We start from the raw sequence: 19485 nt of genomic DNA on the forward strand, positions 1-19485 counted from the left end.
TTCTTTCCTTTTAAAAAAAAGTTGAAAAGGACAATTGGGTTACCCTTCTGTTCCTCACTCAAAATGGTTATTTTTCAACCTTTTTAAAAAGGAGCAGTGTTTTTTTCCAGAGATGTACATTATTGGACTGTATTGTTTAATTATAGAACAAGATACAATATGAGCAGTACTCAGATCGGTTCCTCTTTTCATGTTAGTTCTTACAATCAATAAAAATGTCTGAAAAGCAAAGTGCTGTTCATTAGTCATATTGGGTTAAAGCAATCACTTGCTTTCACTGCAACTGGTTGGTTGGCTTTATTACAGACCTGTACCTTTTGAACAAAAAAACTGGTTTGGACCCTGGCAGTTCAACACATTTGTCTCCTTTTTGAGCAACAGTAAAAAAAAAAAAACAATACTAAGTCTGAGCTAGCTAGTAAAGACAGATCTATCACACTTTTAGCTGATTTGGTCTACAAAAGCAAAACATTTGTCATGAAATTTTTGAAAACATCGCTTTAATTTTTTTTTTGACAGAATCTGATACAAGTCATACGGAGCCATTTTTGGGATCATACCATGACAGCATTGTGTTAAGACTGCTGAATGCTTCCAATGGTTTGCTTGACCCAACACATTGCACACTATGGATGCCTCCACAAACTTAATGACAATGGCAAAATTACCATGTAGCTTAGCATTTATACTACTGTGCATTCAAAATGCACAGTGGAGATAGCTCATCTCATGAGTCTCTGTCTTACTTGGACCATGCGCTGCCTGTACCTGGAAACAGATAAATAGGGGAAAAAAGAAAAATCCCATTCCAGTTGTTTGATCTAAACCAAGCCTTGCTCAATTATTATACCTATATACTAATCAAAATATAAAGCATGAAATAATGTCAAAATAGTAATAACTGTTAAGTGAACAACAGATTTGCCAAAAGAAAACTGGACAAAAAGCAGGTAACTTTACACACTGACAGGTGGCCCTGGGATAGATCAAACAACCATCCAAAATAAGTACTACAAAACAATATACCGAAAGGTGTGAATGCATTTGATAGTAAATAGAAAAGGTAGAATATTAACCCCCACACGTTTTTGCACATTTTGTGGCACAGGAATACACAGTGATCACAAAACAAAATGACAAGCTTCACAATATCCATGGCTTTTTGCTTGCTTTTCTACACAATGTACACCCATCTTCAATTCATGTGTTGTGCTCCACAAAGGAGTAAAAGCTTATATACATCAAGTCATTATTAATACACCTGTTCAAGCAAGTATTGTATCATTTTGTTTTGTAACTTAGACAAATTCAGTTTATTCAGGTTATACTGTTTTGTATTCATTTTTTTGTTCTTTTTTTGTTCTTTTATTTTTTTTAACAAAAATCTTCAGAAATGAAATTGGATTGACAGTTCAGCAAAAGGTAGTTTTTTTATATATATTTAAAACCTTACAAAAATGACATCTGAAAATGATCTTTTCCAAGTGTTATAACTTTTTTCCATAACATTTGTGGATGCATCATCTGGCATAGTTCGGGAAATAGAACAGAGAGAAAAGTTGATGGTAAGGTAGATAGAAGAGATAGCATACACACGACAAAGGACAATTATTAATATCAAACACATAGCATAGAAGACAATGATACATATCAAAAATCTGTGGGGGTAAAAACCACCAAACCGTCACTGTGCTAAAACAGTGATTATTGTGTTTCATCATGTCCTTAGAATAGATTAATTTAATTGGGCTATTTTACCTAAGTGCCACATCCCTTACAAGGGATAAAATAATTTAACGGCAACTAGTGTATACCAGACAGGGATTTATTTTAGTTATTATGTAGTTAAATTCAGAATAAAAACTCCTAAGAGGCTATTTTTCCTGTGTATCCAAATATTGCACCTGCTTCTGAAGTTTAACAAGGTTAAATGAAACAAAGGAAAAGGAGATCTTGACCTTAGTGTGAAGCAAAAAGTATGACTACGCCGAAGACAATTTCATTAAGAGAAAACTGAGTTGGCAAAATGATAAAGAAAACGGAATAATTCATTTTAACACTGTTGCTCTTCATTTATGAAGCTTCTTGCTCTGAGGGAAAGCACATCTCCTGTATTGTACATACAGTTTCTGGTGGCCTTCACTTCCTTCACTTAGGAATATTGTGCAGACAACACAGACTGAGTGCAACCTGTTAATAATGAATAGAACATTCATATTCGGAACCCATCAAGAATCAAGTCAGACTTTTATTTTGTGGACAGACACACTTTCTTGCCTAGAATTGTTTAATTGGAACCTCAAGTGCTCCTTAAAAGTACAATCCTATTCATTGCCATGGCCCATGAAGTATACTCTGTAAATGTATTTCTATATAAACAGTTTGATTTAAGTTTGACAGCTGCTAGTTTGTCACACAGTATTTATCGTCATTGAGGCCAAGTACCTTTCAGATACACCACTTCCTCGAATAGACGCTGCAAATATGAATAGGTTGAAGCTAAGAGCCAGCCACTTTCCTTAAGTCTTACACTGCATAGTGGACTTGTACACTAGCAGGTAAAAAAAATCAGACAATGTAATATTCATATAAAACTTAATCCACAAGTTTATATGTCAAAGAAAAGGTAACTCTTACTAGGAAACTCTAGACTTAGAAACAAAAGATAAATAAAAAGAACAAGGGGTTCAACAGCTATGTCCCAATTTTATCCCAAAATGTCATATAATAGATTTTCTTCTGAACTTGCGTATATCTTTCCTATCCAATTCCTCAACAAGGTTTCCCAGCCAACCAAAATCACCATCCGATGTCTCGTCCAATTAAAAAACTCTGCTAACTGACTTCCTTAACAATCCAACGACTTATTACATAATGATGTCACTATCAATCATATTCATCCATTTATTTTGTCATTTATCTTTCCACAAAGAACACTCTGGACTAAAGCACCTGTCCTGACTCAAGTAAAAAAAAAAACGAGGTGGGATTGCAATGTGGTATCTAAGACTTTAATCTCAAATTAAAACAGGGACCAGTCTCTAAACTCATCTGGGTTCATTGGCCATTCTCTGTTTGAGGTGTATCCACGTTTCAACAGTCACTTCATGAAGTATTGCTATGAACAAGCTCCCAAGATCTAAAACATTGTATCTTTCAACAAATCATTGGAGTTTTATTTCCTCTTCCTTCTGCACCTAAACTCCCAAGCTTGTAAGAGGTTTGAGAGAATTTGTGCCAATTAAGCAACCACAAGAATCACCTTTTTAAAACAAAGGTTGGGCTATGTCTGCCAGTCAGGGAGATTCCACCATCTTGAAGACGAGGTCTGCAACACCAGGATTCCACCTCGTAATGTTGGGGGCCCAGTTGAGTGAAGCCAGATAAGGAGAGATTCGCCAATCCGAGAAGACAGTGTAATTCTCAGAGAAAAAATTAAGCCATTCCCAGAAATTACAAAGAACTGATTTCTTATTTTAAGAAGGCTGGTGCCAGACAAAATATTGCTTTGAAAAAAAATAAACAAGCACACAAATACTAAACAAAAATTAACAGCCCACTTCTGTCACCCCCTTTATATAGAAACATGGTGACTTGAGGACAGCGACGAGTCAGTAGCGGTGAAACGAGAAGGACATCCATTGCACTAAAGACGATTGCATTAACATGGGGACTTTGTATCACGTGTTAAAACGACTGGTCGTTTTAATTAAGAGCGTTATCTTTCATTTATAGTATTTTTTTTTTTCTTTGTATTTTTGAGTCATTGATTGATTGTGTTTTTCATACAGGTTAGTTTGGTAGGCACACTAACAGGCACTGCATGCGATGGAGGGTCGAATGGTTATGGGGGCGGGTGCGTGTTGCAGTACTGCACCAGGATGGGTTGTGGGAAGGAAGGGGTAGAGGAAGGAGTGGTGTGGTTCATATCTGTCCGGGGAGGGACTGGGATATGGGGCGTTGGGAATCATGTCCAGCAGGATGGGTTGTGGGGGGGGGATGTGGTGTGGTTTCATTTCTGTCCAGTGAGGGACTGGGATATGGAGCGAGGGGGAATCATGTCCAGCAGGTACTCCCTCTGGCGGTCAGCCAGACTGGACCCCTTGTGGCCCCCAACGTTGCCTGGGTTCAGGTAGGCGATGTTCACCCCTGGAGAGAAGGAGTATTGAGAGATGGGAGTTAATGGAGTCATACACTGACAGAGGTTGGTGGACTCAAAGTACAAAGTGTTTTTTGTCTTACATTCAATTTCCACTTTGATCAACGCCACTAATGCAGCATAAAATCTGTTATTTTAACTAACAAAAAACTGTTTAATCTGTGCTGGCTTTCTGTTGCTTTGGTAAGAAAACAAACAAACCTGAAACTACCTTGATTTATGGCCTCATATCTACTACCCGAGTGAGGTGTGCCCCTATTGCTCCAAAACAATAAAACTAAACTATAGTGTCATGGCTTCTACAGTCTTATTTATTTATTTTTATCTGAGCATATAGCCACTGAGTAAAGGTGAGTTTCTCTCAAGATGGAGGCTCTCCCTATGGGCAAAAAACATTCCCTATGAATTACTTACTTATGAGCTAGCTAGCCAGTCACGGTTTGAATCGCCTGACACACAGTTGTAAAATTGAACTTTATGTCACAGCTCATCCCGTCAATGTGTTTCAACAGGGTCAATTGCAGCTTCCCAAAAGCAGTCAAGCTGTTATGGGTCAAAAATAAAGGTATATAATGGGTTCAGGGTGCGATTACCATTCGCACTTCCCAAACCCAACCCTGTGACCCCTCCCCACCCAGCCACTTACCAGGGATGCTGTAGAGCTGGCGCCTGTTGTCATGTTGCTGCTGCTGCTGTGCCCGGCTGTGCCCACTGGTGCCCGCCTGGCCACAGCGCTTGCCTGTCATGCCCATGAGGCTGCTGGCCACGGAGAGCTGGGAGGCCTGGGCGAAGTTGGACAGGACGCCTCGGGCGGATCCACTCAGGCTGCGCTGGAGGGAGGCCTGGGACTGGGTCACCTGGGGCTGAGGGGTCTGGCAAGCGAGCGTATGGACACACACATTAAACATCTCTACATTTAGATCTCCTCCAGTCGTAATGACACGTGTGAGTGTGGGAACATTATGGGAAATTGTGAGATTCAGCGTCTGGATGGAGGCCAACAGAAGGCGGTGGCTCCTTGCGATGGCTCACCTGTCTGTGTGTGTGGTGTCGGCTCATGGTCTCAGCCTTACTCACACTGGGGGATGTCTGGGCAGAGCTGGTGGCGAGAGCAGCCTGGAGCTGGATTCTTTGCTCGATTTCCTGCATCAGAAAGCGTTGGGTCGAGTCAGTGAGGTATTCATTTTTTCATACAGTAGTGACCCATCTTATATAGAGCAAGCAGTTTCAATTCAACAGAGAGCGAAAATAAACATTTTTCCAGCCAATTCATTTACTGGACTGCTATTATAAATGGTATAACAAACAAACAATTGTAGACTAACTGGTAAACGATTGCTAAGCACTGACTGCCTGTGTAAGACACTTGTTACAGTTATGTCAATCAACCCCAAAGCATCACTCATCATCACAGCAACAACCCCAAAAACTGACCTGCTCCTGCTGCAGGGCTTTGACAAAGGCATTCTTCAGTCTATTGGTGTGCTCGGCCTTCAAGGCCTTCTTCTGATTGGATGTCATGCAGAGTTCGCACAGAATGCGCCCGCCCTTCTCCTGCTTCCAGTGGGGTGTGAAGTCGGTCTTACACTGGGCGCACATAAAGGGCTCCATAGAAGAGAAGGGCAAGCGGAGTTTCCCTACAGACAGAGACACATAGGGGCTCATGAACCTTCAGAATATGAGGAAAAGAGGAACAATTTGAGTAAATGAGGTGACAACTGGAATATCAGGTAGAAAGAGGACCGCCAACCATCATGGAACCAGCATTGTCAGCATAACAGCACAGACGATATGCAAACTCCCCCAGAGAAGAATTATCAAAACAATGGATTGTTCCTCTTACCCTGGCTGTCGATGACACTCTGCACCACCTCCTCCAGCCCCACCATGTAGATGAACTCGCTGTTGGCCGCCGACGGCAGGAAGTGGAGGAGGGGTGCTGGCGGTTTGGGCGGGGGGATCTCCAGCAGGGTCTTCTCCAGCTGCTTGCGCAGGGCCAGCTTGGCGGCCGCCTGACTGCTGGCCGTGTCGGCCATGGACGCCGCCGCCCCCCCGGGGCTGTGCAGGGAGGAGGGGCTGACCGCCCCCACCCCCGTTACCCCCGTGGCGCCGCCTGCCGCCTGCATGTGGGCCAGGTTCATGTACATGGCGGAGGAGGAGGACGAGGAGGAGGAACGCTGGGAGGCCCCCACCTGCTGGTTGGAGGACTGGAATTACATACAGAAAACCAGACACTTGATTTAGAGCTGTGGTGTTCAACCCTGGTCCTCGGGGTGAGCTGTATGTTTTAGATGTTTCCCTGCTCCAACACACCTGATTCAAATGAATGTGTCATTATGAAGCTCTGTGGAAGCCTGATAACGACACATTCATTGGAATCAGGCGTGTTGGAGCAGGGAAACATCTAAAACATAGAGGACAGCGGACCCTGAGGACCAGAATTGAACACCCCTGATTTAGATGGTCCATGTAAGCCTTAAGTGTATAAAAATGTCAATATTTAATTCACTTAGTGCACAAATAAGTTCATATTGTTCCAACTGATTTCGTTTTTCAAATACAACAAAGCATAGATAGCATCAAACCGAGAAAACGAGTTTGCTACTATCAACGAGGAGAAAACACTGTATCAACATGCGAAAACCTCCTAAAGATGCCTCGGCAAAGCAACTGAACTTGCCTGCTGGTAGCTCACGGCGCTGTTGGCGTTGCCCGTCGGGGTACGCATGCCGCCCTGCTTCTGCATCAGTCTCTGGCCCTGCAGCTGGCCAGGGTTGGGTGCTATGACCCTCTGTGACATCATCATCTGGGACATGGAGCTGTTGGAGGCGGACCTGATGACAGAGTGACCCTGAGCAGGACGAGAAAAGGGTGAGGAGGAGATTCTTTTTTTATGGGACTCATCAGTTGAGTTTTTGCCATATAGGCCTTGAAAAGATGCAGTTTTATCCACCCCCAAACAAACCTACAGGCTACGTAAATAAATAATTTGATCTACATAAAATATGCACACCCATCAAATTATTTTAGGGGGTCGTAGTTCCTCTCCCAGCCACTAGATGCCACCGTAACACTAGCAACAAGACTTGCAGAATCCAGGAGCTATTTGTAATGCATTGTGTTCCTCTGACCCAGGCATGTGACAACATGAATATACCCAGTAACTGATAGTGAATTAACAGCACGTGTGAATGACAATCCGAGGTGTAAAATGACCACATCTAGAATCGGTTACACTTCTAAGTTTGGTTATCTTCTTGAGTGATCTGGTCCTTCTTAACTGGCAAAACAGAAACAAAATAGGTGGAGCCCTGCCACGCGTAATCATGTGGCTAGCGAGCACACACAGTAGCTAGAGAGCCAACTGGGCCCAGAGCTGTCCTTGTGGCAGACCCACCTGTGCCAAGCGGAGGTTCTGTGGCTCCGGGGTGTGGAGACCGGGTCGGGCAGACATCTTGTTCATGCTCTGAGCACCGTGGACAGAAGCTCCGCTCTGAATGGTCGAGGCTGTGTTCTGGACCACAGGGACCTGGGGGTCGGTCAAAGGTTAGAGGTCAAGGTGCAAAGGTTTAAGCGGGGGGGGTTAGGGTTACAGAATAATTCCAATATTACAATCATTGGGTTTGTAATGGTAAAAAAGATAATTATTTTTTTAGAAACTTCAATCAGTTTAATGTGTAGTGGATACCAGCCTATCCATGGAGAGAATAACTGATGTTGCCTGGGGAATTTTGAGTCCTTTATGAAAGTGACTGGAATTGGTTTGTTTCAATTTGGTTAGAGTATGGTGAATTGGTACAGTGACCCCAATGCAAGGGTGAGTAGTGAATGAGTGAGTGGATGAGACATGATGGATGAATATATGTCCTAAATAAATGGTTGAGTTTAGATTACAGAAAGAAACCTCAAAAGGGCATGAAGTGCGACAATAGGATGAGTGTATGGAAATTAGAATTAGTGCGTTGAGATGGATGAAGCCTTTCGGATAGTATAAACATGGATGGATGGATGGATATATAGCTTGGTGTATGGATGGATGGATAGATATATAGCTTGGTGTATGGATGGATGGATATATAGCTTGGTGTATGGATGGATGGATATATAGCTTGGTGTATGGATGGATGGATATATAGCTTGGTGTCTGTATGTATGTATGGATGAACAGACCTTCTGGACCAGGTTCTCCTTCTGCAACTGGCTCTGCCTCAGCTTCTTCAGCAGCACCAGTCTGGCTTCCTCCAACCTCAGCTCCTCTCTCAGAGACCGGATCATCTTCTGCCTCTCCTCGCCGCTCTTACCCTACCCCCCCCACACACACACATTAATATCCTTGACCTGCATGCACAGACACCTGTGCATTTCCCACAAACCACACAAGTGTACAGCGCGCGCATACAGTGTCTGCAGTATGAGGACACACTTACGCCCAAGCCCCACTATTCGTGAAAAATCCGGATGACGTTGCGTCGTTTCGAAAGTTTTTTGCTTGTGGGCGTGTTGCCACGAGTTACAGTACTGTAACTCTGCTGTATATGAGTACTGTAACCCGAGTTACAGTACTCATATGTCAATGTTTGAGTTGCTCAGGTGAAGCTACTTCACCAAAATAAGCTAGCAAGTAGCCTTGCTTATGATGATGAAACGTTTCAAACCGCTTAAGTGCAGCCAGACCTACTGGTTATGCCACACGTAAAGGCTAAACTCAATTATTACCATCAAGTGAAATGTAGGGCGAGTGGGGTCATATCATTCAGGAAATCCCGAAACTACCATTACAAGCTTTTCTTTCATCCAAATTGCTCTGGGTAGTAGAAGCGAGTGGTAAGGAAGCCGAAGGGTCAACGTCGCAGTCAAAGCACAGTCAACGTCACAGTCAAAGCACAGTCAACGTCGCAGTCAAAGCACAGTCAAAGTCACAGTCAAAGCACAGTCAACGTCACAATCCCCACAGATGTCCTGTATGTTTATTGGTGTCTGCGTGGCTTCGCGCTGCGCTCATTTGAAGAAAGTTGAGTTTCCTCAACTTTTTCCCTCCGTGCCGCAAGCAATCCCAGCATGCTTTGCGCGGCAAATTTCTCATGTCCATATTGGTCGCCAGGCAACCCGCGTTCAGTGGGGGCTTGGGTGTTATCCATCTCCATACAATGTTGACCATATCTTCATAATTCAAGTCACACACACACCTTGAACATCTCTAGGTTGGCCGTCCTCAGTCGCTCCTCCCCTCTGCTGGGCCCTCTGGGGCTGGACGCCTCGTTGTCCGACAGGACGATGACGTCAGGGGACGGGGTGAGGCGTTCTCTATCCGTGTCACTAGGGGTTACACGCACAGTAGGAAATGTATACAATTATAACTCTGTATAGCACAGTCAATTACATTTTTTGTACCTCAAAATACCTGGGCCTTTTGTCTTTTACCCGAGCACAAACTCTCAGACCCAGACCCCTCTCCCTTCTCCTTCCCCCTCCACTCACCCTCTCTTGGCGCTCATATCCACCGGCTCCTCCCCCATGTTCTCCTTCCCACTCTTTCCCAACATGGCGTGGTGGGACACGCCCGCCGCCGGGCCCCTCAGGGTCCCGTTAGTCCTCTCGTCGTAGGCCCCGCCCCCCAGCCCCGACGAGCTGTGGTGGTGACCCTTGACCTCGGCCATGCCGGCCGCGGCAGCGGCGGCGGTGTTGAGCCCCACCAATCCGGCGGCCTCGAAGCCGGCCAGGTCCTTGCGTTTCAGGTAGGCCAGCATCTTGAGGCGCTCCATGGCCTGGTGGCCCTCCATCTTGATGCGCTTGGACAGCAGCTCGTCGCGCTCTGCGGCGGGCCCCGGGCCGTGGGACGAAGACGAGGAGGACGAGTCCAGGCCGCGCTTCAGCAGGCTCAGGCGCACAGCCTCCTCGTTCAGCCTCTCCATGACTGGACTGGACTGGAGGGAGGGGGGAAGTGGTGGGGAGAACAGGGGGGGGGACAAAGGAGAGTGGAAAGGGAGGAATGAGATGCGTGCGAGAGAGAGACACAGATAGAGATGGGGAGGTTGGATTTTGGTTGATGGAGGAGAGGTCGAGGGAAGAGAAAGACGGGTAAACACTTAGTTGAAATAACAGACCGTTCCAAGTTTTCCCCTCTTCTTTGTTCAAAAAATATCAAACCGTCCCTTTTGGCATCACCCCCCCCACACACACACACACACACACAGAGATGTCAAACACCCACTCAATCCCCTCACGGTTCACCTTTCCTACGGCAGAGCGACAGCGAAGAAGAGCCTGTCGTGCTTTTCTCCAGCGGTGAGGCGAACGGGATGACAAGTCTACTGCTCCGCGCTCACACCCCCACCATATTGTTTGCTTTGCCACCTCAGACAGCGCTAACAGTTAGCTGTCATCGCCCCTGTCCGGTATCCTCACTCTCACAGGAGTCTGACACGACACCAAGGCTCGTCGCCGGCACCTTATTCATTCCCTCGACCACTTGTCTTAGGTTTCAAAGAGGGAGAATCGTGCCAACGAGCCGCCCTCCGGTCTCACATCCAACTAAGGAGGTTGAGACACAGAGGTGCGATGGTTTTAGGATGGCTTAAGTCGTTAATATTTGTAGGATTCATATCGTTTCGGTCAGGAAAGCGTATACGGCAAACTGTCATCGTTTTTTTTCCCCGACAACAAAAAATGAAGACTCTGCTCAAAGTGCCACTCCCCGCCAGAGGGATGCATTACCCTGCCATGACAACAATAAAGACAGGAAACAGGACATTGGCGCGCCTGGCACATGTAAAGCAGAGCGAAACTGAAGCAGATAAGGGCTGGGGAGGAAGAATGCATTTGTGTGTATGTGTGCCTTTACGTGTGTGTATGTGTATGTGTGTGTGTGTGTGTGTGGGGAGTGCAATTAGCAACCATTAAAACCAAACTGTGTTCATATTCTGTATAGTATAGAGATGTGATGTCATCAGTCAACAGTCTTATTGGATATTCTCAAATGTCCATCAAACCCACAGAACAGGATCTGAAGAGTCCTTGAAAATGGCTGGCAAAGTATGGAATGAACAACACACAGTTCCCTGACCTCTTCCCCCTATACAAGTTGAATGAGAGGGTAATGTGATATGCACCTAGGACAGAACATGCTTGAGGGCTTGATGCATGTATGCTTATGGATATATACTGTATCGCTAGTGTGTGTGTGTGTGTGTGTGAACAGCTTACTGCAGTGTGCTACAGGCTCAGACACATGACGACTTAAACAGGCACACACATGTGCAACCGTAGGGTGAGCGGGTTCATGTGTTCTATACAGCGACAGTTTTAAACCCTGCATTGGTTAAGTGCCTGTATCACAGTGTGTGTGTATATATGTGTGTGTGTTTCAATCCGACTGCATTAGACACACTTGGTTGAATCATCGGGTTGAGAGGGTTGGTTGAGGATGCAGCGGGAGAAGCAGCATAGGTTGCACCGCAGGGAGCTAGTTTGCCCTGCAACTTGGGCCAATGATACGCATTAAGACTAGGAAGAGTGATGGGGATTGGCTAGGAGGGAGTAGGGGGAGGTGGCAGGGCTGGGGTGGCAAGGGACTAGGATGGTGGACTGGTTATAATTAGAGCACAATGCCTCGTTAGGTGGAGATAGTAGCACTCTTGTACGCTCGCGCTGTGTGCACATACATGCGCACGCACACACACAAAAGAGGTATATCCAGGAGACACTCACGACAACGACATGCAGCACATTCACACACATGCTAATGAGGACAACCTTACACACAATACTAAACTGTGTGCCTGTTCATACACACGCAGCCACACAACCCCCCCCCCCCCCACACACACACACACACACAATACTGTACTGTGTGCCTGTTCATACACACACAGCCACACACGCGAACTGCATGCTTTTTAGTACAGCTCTGTGATTTACAGTACACTATCCGTAGTAGTCATGAGTCATGGAAGTTACATTTACTTTGTAGGGGCATACAGTAAAACAGAAAAGGCCTATATATGCCAAAGCTTTGACTCGAACCACCCACCTAGGGGGGGGGGTGGGGGGGGTGGGGAGAGAGAGAGAGAGCGAGCAAGAAAGACTACCAAGCCAATCAGTTGAGTGTATCTGTGTGTGCGTGTGTGTGTGTCTTTAGCTCCAGCCCAGCACCTCTTGACCAACCCCCCCCTACCCATCCTCATTCCTTCTTACATAATATGATGACTGTAGCCCTGCAACACACACCAGCCTCTCTCTCTGTGTCCCGACCCAATCTATACCCAACTCTTATACGTGTGCTGCGGCCACATGCATCCACTCACACGTGTATGTGCAGTGTGCACACGTCGGCAGTACTTTTATACTCACGCACACACGCACGCACGCACACACCTCTGGGCCTGCAGCCAGACAACACAAGAGTCAGACGCCTCCATACCGCGAGAAGAGGAGGAGGGAGAAGAAAGAGGTGCTAAGATGGAGGGGATGGTAAACGAGAGAGCTGATCAGCATAAGCAACGACACACACACACACACGATAGCGCGCGCACACACACACCGATACATAAAGATTCCCCCGAGCTACACACACCTATTCTTTTCAACACGGAGTTCAGCTACCTCTAGTGTGATTTTACCACCCGTTAAACAAATAAATCACAAAGGAATTCTTTTTTTTTAGTTTTAGTTTTTTTTTTTGTGCTCTTCCTATGACCAGCTCCTTGGATAAAACACCCACACACACACACTCAACACCAAAAAAGAAAAAAGGTGTAGATTTATATGACATCAAGGTAAAAGGCAGCCGTGAGATGGAATATCCTTGGGGCAGTCTTGGATATGAAGACAAAACATTGCAGGCGGGTACAGTTCTAGGGAAGGTAAAGATTTGTACCGTACAATCTTCAGCCATGCACAGCCCTGCACAAAAGACACATGCGTGTGCACGCGAGCACACCACAGCACATCCGTACATTTGTCCATGCGTACAAGCGTGCAAAACGCCTAAGCACACACACACACACACACACACACACACACACACACACACACACACACACACACACACACACACACACACTAGAGACCATGCCAACATAAGGCTCCTTTGTTCCTTTTCCCTCAACCCCCACTCCTCCTCCTCCATTTTACTACAGTTGTGCGATGCCAACAAAGCCCCCGTATAAACACTCACTCCCCCTCCCCCTCCTGACTCCACTTCCCTCCACCCATCCCTCCAAAAACACAGGAGGGGAGCAAAAAGAGAAACTTTTTTGTGGAGGGGGGGCGGGGGGGTAGTAAAAGTATGCTGCGTAGTTGCATTTTCAGGACCCCTGAGGGACAAAGTGACGAATATGGGCTTTTGTTGCTGAATTGTTAGCAATACAAGTCTGTCTCTGGGGCTTTGATTTCTAAAGGGGATAACAGTATGGGAATACTGTACGTGCTTGGGTTGTGAGTCTGCGTTTGTCGCGGTGTGGGTGTGGGACTGCGGTAATGAGGAAATATTACATTTAGGCATGTCACTTGTACGGCTGTAGGCTTACCGGATCGCCCGTTATATGGAGCAAAATCCAGAACAGCTTGTGAGACTGAACCAAAGCCAATGCGATTGTCAGCGTTCCCTGTCTGTCCATGGGACCACCCTGCAAAACGCACCGCCGCGTTACTGAGCCACTGGAATACGCCATCTTCTAAACACATCTCACCCTGTCAAAGGGAGTCAGATGGCTGAGCGGTGAGGAAGTCGGACTAGTAATCCGAAGGTTGCCGGATCGATTCCCCGCCGTGCCAAATGACATTGTGTCCTTGGGCAAGGCACTTCACCCTACTTGCCTCGGGGGAAATGTCCCTGTATTTACTGTAAGTCGCTCTGGGTAAGAGCGTCTGCTAAATGTAAATGTGAATAGGGAAAACCATGGTTGTGTGCAGTGACATCAAAAGGAGGTGCCGACTATCCACCATTGTCTCCAGATTCCCTTAGGGGATGCAGTAACCAGCTGGAAGATCTCCACATCACGCTGCCTGACAGGGCCGTAACATGCAGCTTAAGGTTGGGGAGATTAGCTGTGAGTCAGACTTCCCAAGCTTTTAGGTACTGCGTAAGACTATGACGAAATGAGTTCTCCCCTAGAAGGAGCAGCATGCTAAATTAAATTAGCAGCTAGCCGAGATGGTGCGATGGCAGGAAGATGAATCCGGAAGGAGGCTTATAGCTTGCACCCAGAGCGGGTTAGGAGGTGACACCCAGGCCCGGTCATTTCTCAACATACAGGAGCATCCTTCGCTCCTACCTTGCCGAAGGAGGTGGCGAGTTGGACACGTTCACAGCTATTCTGGACAAAGCTAAGACATGCAGCTCAGATAGCCTCCAGCTCAGTTTCACACTCGTTGCCAGCTGTGAATACTCAAGTAGCATGTGATACAGGCACTGACATATGCACTTGAATGAAATCATTCAAGACACAATGATGACCAATGTTGAAAGAATTAGGACTGATGGCTTGTTCTAAAGGGTGCACTGACCATGTGTGTTCCCAAAGGTGTGATCCAAGGTTCTGGAACCCAACGTTTTTTGTTTCAACAGCACCACACCACACCACAAAAGGTTCACACAAAATTAGCTTTGAACATAACCAAGGGTATTGTTTTTTTTATTTACATAAAAACCTACCCTCCAATCAACACATTCGCTTTCATCGTCAAGATGGTTCCTCCAGTGTAGGCATTATCTGTACACCAAAAATTCAACAAAGAGAATCCTCTTCCTAATTCAACCCAATAAACGGAGGAAGCACACAGTGTGGATGTTAGGACACAACAGAATCATTAGCACGGCCTCAAGTCTCTCCATATCTCATTAGCCGTAGCCCGAGGAAGACCGTATTGATTTGGAGGAAAGCGAAAAACACGAGGACATCGTGTTGATGGCACCAGGAGCTGCAGTCTCCAACCAATAGCCTTTCATCACCATCAACCCACACGAGCGCATGCATGGACACACACACACACACACTACTGAGTGGGTACAGAGAGTTCCTGACATTAATGAGAATGATCAGGAAACAGTGGCCATGGTAACCAAGTGGTAAGCGCTGGTCGTCTTAAACATGTGAAAACCTTTTAAAAGATCCAAATCTGGGAAGTTGCAGTCCAAGTTCTTATTAAACCAGCGTTTACACCGACCTGCAGTAAAACACTACAGCCATAAGTCTGGCGCCAGGCCCACAGACATACAGGACACACACACACACATTTAGGAGGTATCAAATAATGTGATCTCCACATTCCATACACACAGCCTATACTCCATGCAAACACGAACACACACACCCACCCATCCTCCTGAGCCCCACCCCACGTAACAATAGTTAGACGCGCAGGTCTTCATCACACAACACTTATCACCCGGTTGCCAAGGCAACCGTGCCCTGTCTATTTATAGACCGCACCACTAATCAATTTAATTTCTGCGGTTGCCTAAGGGAGGGAGGGAGAAGGTGCAGGGGACAAAGGGAGCAAAAGGAGGAAATGGAAACATGTCAGAGGGAGGGAGGCACAGGGTCACGCTGCGTACAGGAGAGAAAGGGTTTCGTCTTGGACCGTGGGGGTTCAGGTGCTACTGTACACGACGCAACAAAGACGGCAGACTGCGGTGAGGACTGACAGACGTCAGCCATCGCTCAGCTGGAGTGTGAATGGACACTGAGGAATGAGCAGGGGGGGCTGTGTCCGACCGGGCCACTTTGCCCATTTCTATTCCATTCACAGCATCGAGTTTTGATCGATGCCCATATATTAACAAGCCCAAAACGGCCATCGATCAGTAAATCAACCCCCCCCCCCCCCCAAAAAAAAGAAAAACATGTCCCAGAGATGTTCTGGGGTTGTAAAACCGTTGCCTTTCGAAGACAACCAAACACTTCCACAGACAAAAAAATGGGAATGTCAAACACAACATTGTGACATTCACCACTACAGAAAAGGGGCAGTGTCTCAGACTTGCCCCCACCTGTCCCTTTAAGAGCAGGAGAGTCCCCCATTCTCTCTCTCTCTCTCTCTCTGTCTCCGTCTCTCCCCCCATGGTGCCAAGCAGAGTCCTAAAGCGCCAGCCAGTCTGAGCCGGTTTGTAACCTCAGGATATGGAATTATCTCTTAATGTGTAGCCCTTCATGACATCACAGAGTGTGAGTGAGTGAGAGAGAGATGGATGTGGGGTGGTCGGTCACTAACAAAGTTGGAGGAGGTACACTGTAAAGTGTAACCGCTACTTGCTTGGTACCAAAATGGTGGAGAAACAAACATGTGTACCATGTGACCTTTATTCATCCTCTGAACTAGACAAAAAAAAGACATCACCATCTTTGCAAATACACCTGTGCACAACCAAACGCCCCTTTCATAACCTAGAGGTCTGTCGCCTGTGCAACAACAAGCCTCGTCAACAGAACATATGCCCAAGGCCAAGTCAGATCAATACTCTAATGTATCTATGTTTCTTTTTTTCTCCACATTTCTCACCTGCTCTCATTTACCTATAGTGAAGGAAAGGTCTGGTGTAAGCAGCATCGCAGAACTCTCACAACTGGGTTACAGTTGGTGGTACCTTAAGCTCATGAAAAGCTTGGAAGCTTAAGACCTACGTGTGTTCCCAATGTCACCCACAGAGGTACCAGCAAGGTTCCGTGACCCTCAGGTCACACGTTACGCATTCTACCAGTTACTCAGTTCATGATGTACGACCACATGCCTGCATGTGTGCATGTGAGCGCTCATGTCAGTGTGGCACAGTGTTGAACTCCACTGACCAGCAGGTTCAGGTGGACTGTACATTTTTCGTATCTCACAAAACGTGTGTGTTTTGAGTGAAAGCATTTGGCCCTTTGAAGGGACTGTGATGGAACTAACTTGGTGAAACCAGTGACCCTTCTCTAGGAAATACCTTTAGAAATGCACAGTGTGCTTAACATGTCTGTGTAATACAATACACAGACGAAGGAGGACGATCTGACACGAGGCTTCTTTGAAAGGTGAATCATCTTTCTTTATCAAGCTCGGCTCGCTGTCTCGTAACCTGAAAGGACGAAGAGGTAGAAGACTGTAACAATGGCTGATGGGCTATACTGACAGACAGAAAGAGTCAGTTGTCAGGATCAACAAGCCACAACCACCTTTACTGAGTGCACCTTATACAGTGGCATCTCTACTTCTAGCGACAGTCACAAAAGCTCTGAGCTGTAGAGGACATACTCACTTTCACCTGGCAAGGTCAATAACACAGTGGCCTTAAAAGGGGAAAAGTAAGCAGGGAGGGGAGCTCAAACAAAGGCAAAGATGCTATTTTGGGTTGCACATGCACCAAATACAATGAACATCGTTTTAGACAACACATGAGAGTTGTTGTCAGTGAGCCATTGAAGAGCAAAGGGTGAGGTACAAATGCACAGACCCTGATGCTTGTAAGTGAAACAACTACCAATCTTGTGACACTGTGATACACTGATATCACTGACAATAAGAAGCAGTGGGAAGTTGCTTGTATGTACATGTTTAGGGTAAGGGAACTGCTTATTCGACTTTAAAATGCAGTGGAAGCTTTATCAAACAATTATGATAATAAAAAATAGATGGAACTGATGGTTCCATGCTAGTTCCTACATGACATGTAATTGTTCATCAACAAAGTGAAATCCACCACTGTGAAAGATAGTCCTCTGTGAAAACGTGACACAGGTCAAGTTCATAGACCCACATGTATTGGGCTATGTCTTGACAATTATGGGTTGAAAACATCATATATTTTAATTGTATTACTTTATTGTATGCTTCCAAGTGACAAAATGTGAATGGTAATTGTAATGCTCCTGAAAATAGCAGCAATAGGAAACTATGTAAAATGCTAACTTGAAACAACATAAATATATAATTTTACAAAAATCATAAAATAACATAATAAACCCCAAAACATTTTCAACTGAAAGGTATGTAAGTGACCCTTAAGAGTCATTAAAGTCATGCATTCACTAATATATGCAACACCAGTTGTCATCGAAAACCAGGGTGGCCATTTGCATGCATACGAAACAAGTTGAGAGGGTGAACACGTCTTCACTTACGTAAATGGCTGATGCATTTTGAATTCATTTTATTGTATGACATCTGCACACACAACACTCCGTGTCGCCTCCTTCCACCGCTCACCCCGAAATAACACCGAGTTTCAGAAACTCGATTGTAAACGTAAAAATTGTGCAGACACATTTTTTAACCATTAAATGTATGACCGCATTATGGTATGAACACCGACACCACGAAGACGTAGCTATTTTCCAACCAATCTCCAGGGTTAACCCCAAGGGACTCGAGATTAAACAATAAAGCGGATTCCTTTCTGTATCAATATGATCACCGCGCGCAATATAATTTATTGCTATATTGTAAACAACTTTGAACGTGGCAACATAAACTGCTTATTTGTATATTCTGTAGAATTAACACATGTTTATTGTCTAATTTTGGAACTAAAAATATAACGGTGGCAAGGAACAGCTACTGTATCAAATAGGTATACTCAGTAGTGTACCGTTATTTCAGTATAATCTCATCCTGCATTGCCACATCGCAAGGGCTCAGTATTTTGATACTATATTACATACACAATCTAAATCGGGCATTGAGGTTTTTAGTTCAACTTCAGTTCAGATAGGCCGCGGCTCAATCCTCGGTCTCACCTGACTCGCCTTCACCCCGCAGGTTCCACTGGCTTCGGGTTTGGCTTTGGGATCCTGGGGCGCAGCAATAACTCCTTACAGCCAGTCAGTCCCCAGCACCGGCAAGCAATACAAAAGCGCTGATTGGGTCTCGACAAGCTCTCATGCTCCCAGTCCGTAAGCAGACAGACAAATTATTGGTCCGTGGTTGTGTCGTTGACGCGCCTCCACTGAAGGTGTGAGTTGTTGTCTAGGAGGGAGGGGAGAAAAAGCGGCGAGTATATGAACCAGAAAGAGATGCCCATCGTTGTCGACAATGTAATTCTAATGCCATTTGAATGGGCCCATAAAAGCATCCTCCTATCTTACAATAACTTAAAACTCATAAGCGTTTATGTTTGTACTTGCGACAAACTTTTTTAATAATATATTTATTTAGTTTATTTTGTTAATTATGTTCCATTTATAGACATATCTAATAGAGCACCATTCATTAATTTACCTTTTATTCAAACACCCTATTGGTGCGTAAGAAAAGTATTGGACAAACATAACATATTTGATTTAAAACAAAAATGTGCCTTATCAGTTTTAATGATGTGTCCACCTAGACCAAATTAGATGTCAATGTCAAAC

General features: G+C 45.4%; 1 protein-coding gene across 3 annotated transcripts; it reads right to left on the reverse strand.

The window, feature by feature from the left end:
* Nucleotides 1–483: 483 nt before the first annotated feature.
* Nucleotides 484–19068, reverse strand: LOC124472620 (transcriptional repressor p66-beta-like). Of its 3 annotated transcripts, none has more exons than XM_047027590.1 (11): nucleotides 18871–19068; nucleotides 9638–10083; nucleotides 9346–9475; nucleotides 8330–8461; nucleotides 7557–7688; nucleotides 6840–7010; nucleotides 6003–6351; nucleotides 5594–5796; nucleotides 5192–5302; nucleotides 4806–5031; nucleotides 484–4149 (listed from the first exon to the last, which is right to left on the reverse strand). In XM_047027590.1, exons 2-11 carry the CDS (start codon nucleotides 10069–10071, stop codon nucleotides 4013–4015), a joined length of 2025 nt encoding a protein of 674 aa, XP_046883546.1. In that variant the 5' UTR covers nucleotides 10072–10083; nucleotides 18871–19068; the 3' UTR covers nucleotides 484–4012. The 3 variants fall into 3 exon arrangements, with proteins under 3 accessions (XP_046883546.1, XP_046883537.1, XP_046883527.1); XM_047027581.1 differs by having other exon boundaries at nucleotides 6003–6354; XM_047027571.1 differs by having other exon boundaries at nucleotides 6003–6366.
* Between the last annotated feature and the right edge of the window lie 417 nt (nucleotides 19069–19485).

Source organism: Hypomesus transpacificus, chromosome 2 (assembly GCF_021917145.1).
Source record: "Hypomesus transpacificus isolate Combined female chromosome 2, fHypTra1, whole genome shotgun sequence".
NCBI lineage: Eukaryota > Metazoa > Chordata > Actinopteri > Osmeriformes > Osmeridae > Hypomesus > Hypomesus transpacificus.

What these genes read in the sequence shown, in the direction of transcription:
- LOC124472620 (XM_047027571.1), bottom strand. Translation starts at nt 10,071, where the DNA reads ATGGAGAGGCTGAACGAGGAGGCTGTGCGCCTGAGCCTGCTGAAGCGC. An exon ending in GATATGAGCGCCAAGAGAGG is followed by an intron (nt 9,476 to 9,637) that starts GTGAGTGGAGGG and finishes TGTAACCCCTAG; the next exon opens with TGACACGGATAGAGAACGCC. An exon ending in GAGTGTCATCGACAGCCAGG is followed by an intron (nt 5,797 to 6,002) that starts GTAAGAGGAACA and finishes CTCTGTCTGTAG; the next exon opens with GGAAACTCCGCTTGCCCTTC.